General features: G+C 39.5%; 1 protein-coding gene across 1 annotated transcript in view; it reads left to right on the forward strand.

Annotated features, from left to right (window-relative positions):
* GRIN2D (glutamate ionotropic receptor NMDA type subunit 2D) overlaps nt 1-14,415 on the forward strand; it is a 441,978-nt gene that overhangs the window by 380,504 nt on the left and 47,059 nt on the right. Inside the window, exons 9-10 of the mRNA XM_040325680.1 lie at nt 6,567-6,727; nt 11,925-12,112. Coding sequence (XP_040181614.1) covers nt 6,567-6,727; nt 11,925-12,112 — 349 coding nt within the window. The remainder of the gene's footprint in view (nt 1-6,566; nt 6,728-11,924; nt 12,113-14,415) is intronic.

Here is a 14,415-nt window from a genome sequence, read left to right on the forward strand (position 1 = left end):
AGAGGGTACATAATATATACGTTTTGACTTGACCGGGAAGTTGAAATTGACAACATTGGCCCGGATTCAGAGAGATCTGCCAATCTCTCGGCGGGCGTAACGTATCTCAGATACGTTACGCCGCCGTAAATTAGGGCGCAAGTTCCGTATTTAGAAAGAACTTGCACCCTAAGTTACGGCGGCGTAACGTATGTGGTCCGGCGTAAGCCCGCCTAATTCAAATGTGGATGATGTGGGCGTGTTTTATTCAAATGTAGTGTGACCCCACGTATTTGATGTTTTTTACGAACGGCGCATTCACCGTTCGTGAAAGAATCCCAGTGCGCATGCTCGAAATTACGCCGCAAATCGTCAATGCTTTAGACGTGAACGTAACTTACGTACAGCCCTATTTGCGAACGACTTACGCAAACGACGTAAAATTTTCAAAATTCGACGCGGGAACGACGTTCATACTTAACATAGGATACCCCTCATATAGCAGGGGTAACTTTACGCCGGAAAAAGCCTAACGTAAACAACGTAAAAATAATGCGCCGGGCGGACGTACGTTTCTGAATCGGCGTATCTACCTAATTTGCATATTCCTTGTGTAAATATACGGAAGTGCCACCTAGCGGCCAGCGGAAATATGCAGCCTAAGATACGACGGTGTAAGATACTTACGCCGGTCGGATCTTAGGCAAATCTATGCGTAACTGATTCTATGAATCAGTCGCATAGATACGACCCCGCAACTCAGAGTTACGGCGGCGTATCCGGAGATACGCTGTCTTAACTGCTCTCTGAATCCGGGCCAGTGTTTCTGGGGATACTTGTAGTATACCAGGGCACCAGGGGAGTGTGGAATGTAGCATCATGCTTTTTGTGCCTTCCACAAAGAGAACCTGTGACCTTGCTTTATACAGGCAATGTGAAGTTCACTTTAAGAAAATGAACAGCGTTTAAACATTTTTAGTAGTATTTCCATATTATCAGATTTGTTTTGGTTCAAAGCCATTTGATTCACAATCTACAAACCTGCTTGCTGAAAATGTGAGACGTGACAAGTGAATTGCTGGAGAATGAGTCTTTGTCAGGTGTGTCCTGTGAACTGTGTCCTTTCCTGGAAGACATTATTTCTCATTATGATCATTGGAGTGGAGAACCAGCCCCAAAAGTGACACCATCAAAGTGCAGGTGGCATCTTAATAAATCTAATCTTGCCATTCATCCCCAATCTATTCTGGGGCGGATATTTAATTATGAAGGGAAGATGTACGTGGAGATTAACTGCACAATACTAAATGAGATTCAGCCTATTGCAGAAAAGGAGAAACTATTGGATCAATTTTTTTTAAGGTTCTCATAATTTCTCTGTAGTTCGGGGGATCAATAGCAGAGACAGTCAAGGGGAAAGAATGTCCTTGATTTAAATTGTTTTTTGTTCCATGCAGCTCCAGATTTTTTCTCTGAAATTAAAGACTATTTACAGGTAGAAATGTGAAAAATTTCATTTAGCTTACTTTTTCATTATTTCAAATGTAATACATTGCCTTAAATCTGCATGTATGCCCCATGTCAGCTAAAAGGCAAAGTGTATGTTACAGGGTTTTTAAAGCGGTTGTATGCCCTGACCAAAAACAAACCCTGTAAGGCAAAGGCATAATGAGCTCATTATGAAATACTTACCATAGAACAAATCGCCCATACTGTCTCCCAGTCACCACTTAGGGAGATAACATGTTGCCTCTACGTTTGTTCTGGGTTTGCGATGTGAGTGGAGGAGCCGCGATGATGTCACTCCCGCAAATGCGTGGGAGTCCTACATTCTGGCAGGGAGCTCTGATTTTCTGGCAACATCTGCCGGACCTTCAGAGCACATGGGCCGCTGATGTCAGCAGATGCATGCAAGATGAATATCTCCTAAACATATAGGTTTAAGAGAGATTCATTTTACCTACAGGTAAGCCTTTTTATCGGCTTAACCTGAGGTTATGTCAACAATCCTTTCTGCTTCCTTTAAGTAAGAGCTCCAGCGTGTTCGCATAATACACGTGCAGAGCCTGCCAGGAAGTCTGCACAGCGCTGTGCTAATCACAGCCAGGGAGACATTTCCCGATGCTCGGCTGCAGAGATCGGGGAATGTCTCCCTGGCTGTGATTAGCGCAGCGCTGTGCAGACTTCCTGGTGGGCTCTGCACGTGTACCATGCAAACACGCTGGAGCTCATCCTTAGCTTCCTTTAGGTCTTGTTTACACAATGGTGCAGAGACATCAGTTTTTCTGCATGTGTTCTGCAAGGGCACAAAAAACAATGGTTCTGTATATGCCCTGTTCACACCTTTCTGTGCAAAAATCTACAATTTGTATGCTGTTTTCTGCAAAAACTTACGTGACATCAACATTGGTGTGAACAGGGCTCATAACTGAGGCCCCATACACACGAGAGGATTTATCCGCAGATACGGTCCAGCGGACCGTATCCGCGGATAAATCCTCTCGAGGATTTCAGAAGATTTCTATGCGATGGCGTGTACACACCATCGCATTGAAATCCGCGCTGAAATCCTCTGGCGATGACGTGTCGCGCCGTCACCGCTATTATGACGCGGCGACGGGCGCGACGCTGTCATATAAGGAATTCCACGCATGCGTCAAATCATTACGACGCGTGCGGGGAATCCCTTTGGACGGATGGATCCGGTAAGTCTGTACAGACGAGCGGATCCATCCGTTGGAATGGATTCCAGCAGATGGATTTGTTGAGCATGTCAGCAAATATCCATCTGCTGGAAATCCATCCCAGGGGAGATTTATCCTCGGATAAATATCCGACGGAGTGTACACACCATAGAATCTATCCGCAGAAACCCATTTGATGGGATTTATCTGCGGATAGATTCTATGGTGTGTATGGGGCCTGACGTGCATGGAAACTGATGTCAATGTGCATAAAAACTGTCTGAAACTTGCATGAAAACTGATGTGGAACTGATGTCTCTATGTGGTTTTCCCATTAGTTTTCATGCAGGTATGGTGTGAATAAGCCCTTAATGGGAGTAATCATGATGTTTCTTGGCTGTGTAGTGGACATAATCCAATAGTCAATAGTTCAGCTCTGAAATGGAAGGTTCTCTAGACTTAGGAGAGATGCTTATCACCCCCTCAGGATCTATGTATGTAGGAGCATGTGTGTGTTTGAGGGGTAGAGCTAAAGATCTGAAGACTGGGTGGGACTGGGTGGGATTAGAGGTGGGTATTTTTTGTTCAGGAAGGATTGATTGTTATACCATCAGTCCAATATACAATATGGCATTTTTGTGGTAGGGATTGATATTTTAGGGCTAGAGCCACAAAGAAATTACGCCGGTGTATCTATTGATACGCCGCGTAATTTCAAAATTCCTGCGTCGTATCTTTGTTTTGAATCCTCAAAACAAGATACGACGGCTTCTGGGTTAGATCCGACAGGTGTACGTCTTTGTACGCCTTCGGATCTAAGATGCAATACTTCGGCGTCCACTGGGTGGCGTTTTCCGTGTCGGGTATGCAAATTAGCGATTTACGACAATCCACGAACGTACGCGCGGCCGTCGCATTTTATAACGTTGTCTGTAGTCGGCTTTTTCCAGCGTATAGTTAAAGCTGGTATTTTGCGGCGTATAGATAAAATTGCCATGTTAAGTATGGCCGTTGTTCCCGCGTCGAAATTTGAATTTTTTTTTTTGCGTCAGTCGTCCGTGAATAGGGATGGACGTAACTCACGTCTAAGTTAAAAAAATGACGTCATTGCAAAATCATTTCGCGCAAAGCACGGCAGGAAATTTCTGGACGACGCATGTGCATTTCATTCGGCGCGGGGACGCGCTTCATTTAAATGAAACCCGCCCCAACCCGCCCAATTTGAAATCCGCCGCCAGAAATACACTACGCCGCCGTAACTTACGGCGCAAAATCGCTGAGGATTCGAAAATGCGCCAGGTAAGGTACGGCGGCGTAGCGTATCTCTGATAAGCTGCGCCAATCTACATGTATGTGGATCTGGCCCTTAGAGTTTAGATCTATCAGTCAAGAGGGAGGGGTAGCTAATCCTAACCTTAATGACTCATCATTGTGAGTTAACGAAAAATGCTTATTCCCTAATGAACACCATTGTTTATTGAGTCAGTAAATGTACATTTATAGGTTGATTTATAATGCATTTTCATAACCATTCACCCAGTGAAATTGCATGTCTATTTTTTCCTTTTGGGATAAATGTTTTTCGTGAATAAAAAAATACTGATAATTTTAAGCACCCCTGCCAGTGTTAAAAAAAAATTGTAAACTGATATATTTATTCATTATAGATACTTATATAGCGCCGTCAATTTACACATATATTGTACATTCACATCAGTCCCTACCCTCTAAGGTCTCTAAGTCACATTCATACATACACATACTAGGGTCAATGTAGACAGGAGCCAATTAACCTACCAGCAGGTCTAGCAGGCCTTTGGAGTGTGGGAGGAAACCCACACAGCTACAGGGAGAACATGGAAACTCCAAGCAGGTAGTGCCGTGGTTGGGATTCAAATCAACGACCTTCGTGCTGTCAGGCAAAAGTTCTAGCCACTGTGCTGCCCAATTCTGCTGGAGAGCTTATGCTTTTGAAAAACAACAGACTTGCTGGCTGGATCAACTGCTGAAAATAGAAGAAAAAAAATGAAAAAGAAAATCAATGCAGCTATCACATCTAAGAATTGGTAAGCTACAATATAGAGCAGGGATATGCAATTAGCGGACCTCCAGCTGTTGCAAAACTACAAGGCCCATCATGCCTCTGCCTCTGGGTGTCATGCTTGTGGCTGTCAGAGTTCTATGCCTAATGGGACTTGTAGTTCTGCAACAACTGGAGGTCCACTAATTGCATTTCCCTGATATAGAGTCATGTTTTAATTTGGGATTAATATTGCTTTTAACTGGGCAAATATAAAATTTGGCCACTAGATGGAGCTAAATATCATAAGAACTTTAGCGGCCAATTGGACTAAGCTGAAAAGAAAGTTGTACCATATTTTGCCAGCTTTAGATCAGGATAAGATGAATAAAACAACATTACTAAGTTCCTCCCCACCCCAAGATGTCTCTGACTTGCATTGTTCAGTATACAGTTCTTCTTTAGTATCAGGTCTTTCTTGACAGCTAAAAGGAAGCTACATGTGAGCTGTACAATGAGCAGATGAAAGGAGTTTTCTCTATGTGCAGGGTAAGGAGGGGTCAGCTGGTGTGATGATCATAGTTCATCAGGTCAGAACAGGGAAACATATTGTGAAGATCTGTTAAACTTAGTTATTTTAATTGCACCACATTTTAAAACAATATGCTGGTTAAAGAAGTGTGATCCAATATGAGCAATTATGGATTGTAATTTGCTCACTGTCACTATTCACAGGCATTTCTGCATTATTATACAGTTCCCTTTTCTTAATGCAAGTTTGTCAGGCTACTCAGACTGGCTAAGAAATAGTCCCAGATAGCAAGCAATGAGCTGCAAGTTTGAAAATGACTTGCTAAGCTATTACTAGACTTGTCGAGATTCACAAGTTTGTTGCGCAATTCCAGCAAGTCCACATTGCAAGACTCCAGATCAACTTTCTTTGCATACATTCCACACGCTTTTTGCAAGTTCAGGTTCAGCTATTTTGTGCAATAGTCATCCCACCACAGGGGACACTGATGTTGAATTTTCATGCTGTAGACTTGCAAAGCTCCTGCTGTAGACTCACCACTGCAACTTTTGCTCTTGCTAGAGACGTGCCATGCAAATTTGCTACAAATTGGAAAAGTGTGAACTAGAACTTGTGCTTCAAGTTCTCTGCCAGTGTACAACTTGCCAGTGAAATGTGCAGCAAGTTACCAGACTTACAATTCAACACTGCCACACATTTGTGGCAAGTTATCCTTGTTATATAGGGTACCATGTCTTAGGCCCCAATAATCCCTGTGTGTTTTATGTGCAGTATGGGTGTAGTGCATAAAACAAGTCTTGTATGCTGCATTATTGATGTGCTTTCATCAAAACATGCATTCTAGAGCTCAGTGATAACGCACCTAAAATGCATGTACAACACCTAAAATGTAAAGCATTAAAAATGCAGCACACAGAAGTGAACCAGACATCAATCATCCATCTTAGCTGTTCTTTGGCAAGGTAACTATCTGTATTTGTCTGGCATACAAATATGCACTTGAGAGTGAACCAATGTATTCTCCCTAGAATGTACATCTAAGGTTACTGTCAGGTAAACTTAGTAGTTGTGATCCAGAAAGTGTACTTACTGAAAATACATTATATATATATATATATATATATATATATATATATATATATGTATATACATATATATATATATATATATATATATATATATATATATATATATATATATATATATATATATATATATATATATATATATATATATATATATATATATATATATATATATATATATATATAAACATTACATTGCAAAACAAACCTGGACCTAATGGAAATGTTATATTATGTGGTTTTAAGTCCATGTATTTCTACATCAGTTTCAGAGACCCCATGAGCAGTACCCACCTTTGAAGTTTGGTACAGTACCCAATGGGAGCACAGAGAAGAACATTCGGAGTAACTACCCAGACATGCACGCCTACATGATTAAGTACAACCAGCGACATGTAGAAGATGCTCTACAGAACCTGAAAACAGGGTATGTTTTAAACTGTGCTGAAACTTTCTACATCTCCAGGCAATTAACATGCTGCTTAGCTATTGCTTGCAGCATGTGGTTGAACTGGATGGACTTGTGTCTTTTTTCAACCTGACTAACTATGTCACTATGTACAGACTGAAATAAGTATGCAGTATCATTACTTTCATACGTTATACTCATTTAATGACATCTTCTTAAATCTGGTGTTCTTCTACCTCCAAGACAGGCAGCATCTAACCAAACTAAAATGGGCACTGCATCATTAGAAGAAGACAAATTTCATCTTTGGTTTTGGTTTTCCTTGTGGTCTTTGACTTGTATGGGGAGAGTAAAAACACAGCACCAGACAATGACCTGTGTGGACTGCTCACTTATTGAAACCTATATCTAAAGACAAAACCCTTTTTTATTTAAGTTTTGGATTGCACGTGGTAAAATGCTGTCCTCCTCTACATTTTTCAGCACAGAAAGTGATAGGAAATCAAATGTGTTATGGTAGTTTCTGGCATAGAGGAGAAATGTTCTATAGGAGCACATGTTCCAATCACAACTGAGAAGGGATTTACCCTCATTTTGGAGAGATTGGCTCTTACTTCTCACTTTGGGATTGAAATACTAAAGGTAAATGACTGTTAACTTTGCAAAAGAATTTCCCCCTGAGCTTAGTGAATGAGGCGAAGTTCTGCTGACTTCCATCATCCAATCATGAGCAAGCAAACATTGTTTTTATTATTTTCTTTGTACACGGTTGGGTATTCTTTCCAAAGTAAAGTTTCACGACAATCCACATGACCCAACCCCCATGTCTCCAGAGCAGAACTGGTTCTAACTATTCAGTACATTCCATACATAAAAGGTTTGGCTTTAAACATACTTGCTGTCGCTAGGTGGAAAAACTACCCCAGCCATCCCCTGGAGGAAGAGGAGAAATACCCCCTTGGTGGGTAGTGTACTCACTTGTTACTTTTATTTAAAAAGCCAGCTTTCAACAAACGAGAAGAGACAATACAGGGCAGGACTGGAAATGTATATAATTCTGTGTAGTGATGGTATATACCCCTTATACAAATATACAGTGCCTTGAAAAATAATTAATACCCCTTGAAATTTTTACATATTGTCATGTTACAGCCAAAAACCTAACTGTATTTTATTGGGATTTTATGTCATAGACCAACACAAAGTTGAAGGAATTTTTTTAAAATCTTTTACAAATAAATATGTGAAAAGTGTGGCGTGCATTTGTGTTCAGCCCCCTTTACTCTGATAACCCTAACTAAAATCTTTTTTTTTTAATCTCTTTATTAATTTTTCCTTTCTCATATACAAATATTAATTTCACATTTCATTTAAAATCACATTAATACAAACATTCCATTACATCTTATTCCCATTTAACCTCTTTATTATCCCTTTCTTCCATTACTGTAGTTCCATCCCACTTCCATGCTCCCCTACCCTGAAGCCGTTGTCGCATTCTCTGTCCAATTTGCCCATATTTTTTTATCCTTTTCCCCATTTCCTCGATTATAGTATGTTTCTTTATACAATGACAAATTATTGTTTATCAGATTTTTCCATTGCGCCACCGAAGGGGCTTCTGCTTTTTTTCCAATTTAACACTATAGCCTTCCTTGCGTAGAAAAGCAACAAACCCACCTGTATTCTTCTTTCTATATGGGCCATAATTTCCTTTACAAGTCCTAACAGGCAGATTCCTGCCTCCAGGTCAAGTTGGACTAGCGTCACTTCCTCAATTATTTTCAGGACCTCCCTCCAAAACCACCTTATTTTTGGACAGGTCCAGAATATCTAAAATCGAGTGAAACGTGGTTCTTTTGAAAAGGAGAATCTGTACACTCGGGCGGCAAGAGATTCTTGCCAAGAATCTCGTCAGGGAAAACTAATTTTTTTTCCTGATGAGATTGTTGCCCGTGTGTACAGGGCTTTAGAATGGCCCAGTCAAAGTCCAGATCTAAATCCAATTGAGAATATGTGGCAAGACTTAAAAATTGCTGTTTACAGACGCTCTTCATTCAATCTGACAGAGCTTGAGCTATTTTTCAAAGAAGAACGGGCAAAAATTTCACTCTCTAGACATGCAAAGCTTGTAGAGACATCCCCAAAAAGACTTGCAGCTGTAAATGCAGCGAAACGTGGTTCTACAAAGTATTGATTCAGGGGGGCTGAATACAAATGCATGCCACACTTTTCACAAATGTATTTATCAAAAAATTGGAAAACCATTTATCATGTTCCTTCCACTTCACAATTATGTGCTATTTTGTGTTGGTCTATCACATCAAATCCCAATAAAATTAATTTAGGTTTCTAGTTGTAACATGACAAAATGTGGAAAATTTCAAGAACTATGAATACTTTTTCAAGGCACTGTAGGAGTATAATAATATGCTAAAAGAGAGCTTTGGAAATCCTATGACCTCTGAGCATTTTTGCCCAGTCCGGCACTATGCCTGTACAGTAGCTGGGAGACCCTCTGTAAAAGTCAGAATACAAATAGTTTTGCAGTTGTGCTTGCATATATTATTCAGAGTGTTTGCAAAAACAAGCAAAAAAATACTACAGTAAATGCAATATATAATCTCTACTGTATTAGATATACTACAATGACTGTACTATATACTCTGCAATATTTTTATATATACTACACTGACTGCACTATATACTCTGAACTGTATTATATTGTACTACACTGACTGCACTATATCATATACTCTTAACTGTATTATATATTCTACTCTGACTGCCTAATCTCCATTCATTCACTATATACTGCCACCATGTAAGCAGCAGCCTTTTATAGTGCGAGGCATGGACTTGCCTTTGGCCAATTATTGCTCTCACAGCACATTGCGCTGTGATTGAACAAAGCATACAAAGCTGATTGTCAACCCTAACATATCAAAGCTGATTGTCCATGCATGCATTGGACAATCAGCAGTCGTCAATGCACTGTGGTCTCGCAGTGCATAATCGGGTGCTCCATGTGGGTGAATTTCCCGCAAACGTTCCATGTTTTTGTTTGTTCTAAGAACAAACGAACATCAGGACCATTCCTATTGGATTGATATTAAATAAATTGTCAAGTTATTATTTCATTTTTTTTATTATTATTCAATATAAAATGTAATGCACGCATTTATGAAATAATAGTTTAAAAAAGATATATCATAATTCAAACATCATTGTATAACATCATTGTATAACAGGCACAAAACAATGGAAACTAAAACAGCCATACAGGTAAATGAATTTCAGTTAACAGTGACCAAGTTCAGTTAGGCCGCATACACACGATCGGTCAAAACCGATGAAAACGGACTGAAGGACCGTTTTCATCGGTCCAAACCGATCGTGTGTGGGCCCCATCGGTCAGTTAACCTTCGGTCCAAAAAATTAGAACTTGCTTTAAAATTGAACCGATGGACGCCTAACCGATAGGTCAAAACCGATCGTTAGTATGCAAAAGCATCGGTTAAAAACCTGTGCATGCTCAGAATCAAGACGACGCATGCTTGGAAGCATTGAACTTCGTTTTTTTCAGCACACAGTTGTGTTTTACGTCACCGCGTTCTGACACGATCGGTTATTTAACTTACGGTGTGTAGGCACATCAGACCATCAGTCAGCTTCATCGGTTAACCGATGAGAACGGTCCTTCAGACCATTCTCATCGGATGGACTGATTGTGTGCACGCGGCCTAAGTGACATTCCAAACTCTTATCAAAGCTGAACTGCAGGCATATATATAAATACTATTTAATCCAGTTATGCATTATTAATATAGAGTTGATCAAATGTAATATAAATGCTAATAATATAAGTACCTGAATCTGTCTTAATATCAGTCTCTTGTTATATGCTGTATGGCAGAACCCAGAATAGGAGAGGGAAGGCCAGTACTATTAATCTGACCCTACTGTATGCACGTATACTGAAAATGAAACTTTATTCAGTGTATTGTACACCTTTTCTTGACAAAGTGGCCACTAAAAAGCCATGAAATGTGCTGATGGTGTGTTAACCTGTTTTTATGATAAATAAATACAGACCTTCTTAAGGAATGCACTTGGAAGCACCTTTTTATTGAATGGGTGCCTTTGCTGACAGCAAACTGGTTCGATTTGGGGCCTTTTAACAATGTACTGAAAAGTAACATGCTGATGGAATAAAGGAGAGATGACCCCATCTTTGGGTTGCTGCTGCTCCTTAAAGCCGCTCTTCAATATTAAAAAAAGTAAAAATTTGTATTTTTGGCTGCTAAAAAAAAGTACACTTATCTGTCCAAGGATCCAGCCCTGTCCTCACCTGGTCTGTTTTTTATGGTCATCGTGCCCTCGGTGCCAGAATGTTTACTAAGGGAAGCTGCCTGTGACTCCTTACAGCTTCACATCAAGCTTCCCACTGTGCATGGGCGAGTCATGCTGTGCTTTGTGAATGGACCGGCAGCTGTCTGTGACAAGTCCCAGAGGGTTGCGGGCAGAGAGAGAAGGGGGAGAGAACTTACAGCTTTAAAGTTTGTACAGATGGACTTTAAGGAGATATAAACTCTGAATGACATTTAGTTTGCTATAGCATTGTCAATAATAAAGAACTGTAATTTTTTTATTTTTTTTATTCTTTGTCTACATGCACTACACTGATGGCTGCATGACATTTCTCAGGGCAGGTTTCTTGATAGTGACAACACTGGACTATGTCTTTCTCATGTGGGTTGAAATGGTCACTTGTAGTTTCCATCGGAAGCCTGTGTGACAGGGTGTCAATACAAGAGCAAAAGGGGGGTGGGTATAGGCATTGCCACCATATAACAGCAAGTGCCAGAACAAGGTCCTTATGATCATGCTAAATCTTATACGGATTGGTGATTGGGTTTACATAGACTTTAAAATTAACTTATACTTTTCCCGTGCAGTATGCATCCTTATTTATACTTTTTAGAAATCTTGCTTTTTGAATACAAGTTGATCTTGAGTTTCTTGTGAACTTTGGTTTGGAGTAGTGATAAATCATTTGTTTTAAAAAATGATGAAGTCTATCATCATATAATGGATGTTTTAGTAAGAAATAGCTGAAATCAAAATCAAGTGTTTGTACCTTGAAAAAATAAAATATTTCTGTCTTTTATGTATTTATCTATTTATCATATATGTGTATGTATGTTTCTTAAAGGAAACTGGATGCATTTATTTATGATGCGGCAGTGCTGAACTACATGGCTCGAAAAGATGAAGGATGTAAACTGGTGACCATCGGCAGTGGAAAAGTCTTTGCCACGACAGGTTATGGCATTGCTCTGCAGAAAGGTTCCAAGTGGAAACGCCCTATTGATCTTGCATTGCTGCAATTTCTAGGAGACGGTAAGTACTTTCATCTTCCAGGTAATGGGGAATAGAAAATACACCATCCTGAATCCCTAAAGGCAAAACTTTGTACCTGATTATATAATCAAGAAGTTTAGGCTAGGCTTTCATGAGGCTAGACAGGTATGCCTATTCCTAAGCCAATAGATACTTGATCTTTGCAGACACTTATGAAGAGGTGTCAATATGTATGTTATATTGGAAGTTTGTTTTATTTTATTTTTCCAAAACTTGCTTACTTAACGTTGACCTAGCATACAATATTTTAAAATGTTACTTTAAAAATATTATTATTACCGGTAAATATACTTGTTTCTTTGTTAGCATATAATAAAAAATGTTTATTAATATAGCATACCAAATACAAGCATTGTGGGCATATTAGTCAAATGGTTATTGTCAAGTTAACTGATGCTTACTGATACTGCAACATTTAGTCTGGGCATCTACCCACCAATGACCTCATGCCATGAAAGGTTTAAATACCAAAGACAATCAGAGAAAAAAAAGAAGATATGAGATGTATGGCATAATGGAAATGTATGCCTAAACAACAATCAATTATTCCACTATATGAAGACAAACCTTGCACAAGGATCTGTTTAAAAAAGTAGTATTTTACAGAATTCAGGTCCTTCTGGGAAAAAAAGTGCATGTAGTACTTTGTCCCATCTTCCTAGGTTCCCTGTAACACTAAGCTATTAGACAGGACACTTCCCTCTGACACATGGCGCTTGTCTTGAACAGTTATTTATTTTTTATAACATTTTATTGATGTCTTTCAGCAAAGAGTTACATACATCATCTTAATGAAGAGAGTACAAATTTGATTAAGAAAATTTGTTCTTAACAGACACAGACAATCACTTTTTGCGAACTTTCTAAAGCGAGTAATAAAAAAAAGAATATGAGGAGGGAAGTGAAAAATAAAAATAGCGAAGGAGAGGCGTTAATAAAAGAAAAAGGAGGTGAAAGTAGAAGAGGGGAGCTTAGAAACTTTAAATAGATATCAATACTGAAGCAATTCTAGAAAGCAATTAGACGTGATAATGGCTTCCATATAAAATGTCACCCTTGTCAGTGAACATGAAGGGAGATGAGTTCAGATTGATCTTTTCAGAAGACGTCAGGCATTGGTCGATAAAAGATGACAATCTTTTGTTGAATTTTATATTGGGCTGGTAAGGATAAGTTAAGGCATCTCTGTAGAGTAGAGCTTTAAGGCTCCTTATGGCTTCGGGTAGCGATAGGGGGCTAGGAGATATCCAATAATTAAGGATGTTCCCGCGGCGAAGAGCAACGTGAGTAGTATCCATTGGAGATCGCCTTGAGGTAGCCCTTTAGTGGCCACTGGGGAATTCTGTTTTTGTGGCGGGAATCAAAATAATAACAACATAGGCTCCTTGTTGGGTAGGAATTTCATCACCCTTTGTATAAACTGTAGGATTGAAGACCAATATGTGTCGATCTGTGGGCAAGACCACAGGCGATGCAGTAGAGACAGTTTATGAACAAAACACCAAGGGCAGGCTAGACTCATGTTAGACGAGCAGTTTCTTGAGAAAGGGTAATAGGCCCTATGCATTATTTTGAACTGGGTTTCCCTCCAGGATGCACTTAGAGTGAGGAGTCTAGTCATCTTATAACCCATCAAGATGTTATCAATATCTGCATGGTCTGGTAGATCCTTTAACCAGGAGGAAATGGAGGTGTTATGCAAAGATTTTGAGAGTTTCCTGCTTAGGGGATGATATATGTCTGAGATGGAGTGACGATTTTCCGATATTAGCTTATCCATAAAAGAAGATTGAAATCTTATAGTTTTCTTCGGACAAGTTTTGCTGATAAAGTCTGTGTATTGCAAAATATGTATGAAGTGGTGTGCTGGCAACTTAAATTCTTCTGCAATCTGTGAAAATGTTTTAAGAGCGTTGTTTGCTACATGATATAGAGAGCAGGCCTTCGTCAACCGTTTGTCCCTCCATTTAGTGAAAGGTTCGTATTGTAGCTCAAGTGGGAACATGGGGTTTCCCTGAATTGGAAGAAATTTGTATACATATGGGATACATAGGGAGTATCTAGAAGATTGCAAGATCCAATCCATTCCTATTCTCAGTAAACAAGATAAATTATACTCTCTAATATTTGGGAGGTTGGCACCGCCCTCGTTTTTAGGGAGGAATAGTTTTGACATGGCTGTTCTTGGTTTGCCCTTCTTCCACAAGAAGTTCGTAATTGCCTTATTTAGAATATGTATGGGTTTGTAGGGGATATAGGGGATATAATAAGCGGGTAAAACT

The sequence above is a fragment of the Rana temporaria genome, chromosome 10, assembly GCF_905171775.1.
Source record: "Rana temporaria chromosome 10, aRanTem1.1, whole genome shotgun sequence".
Classification (NCBI taxonomy): Eukaryota; Metazoa; Chordata; class Amphibia; order Anura; family Ranidae; genus Rana; species Rana temporaria.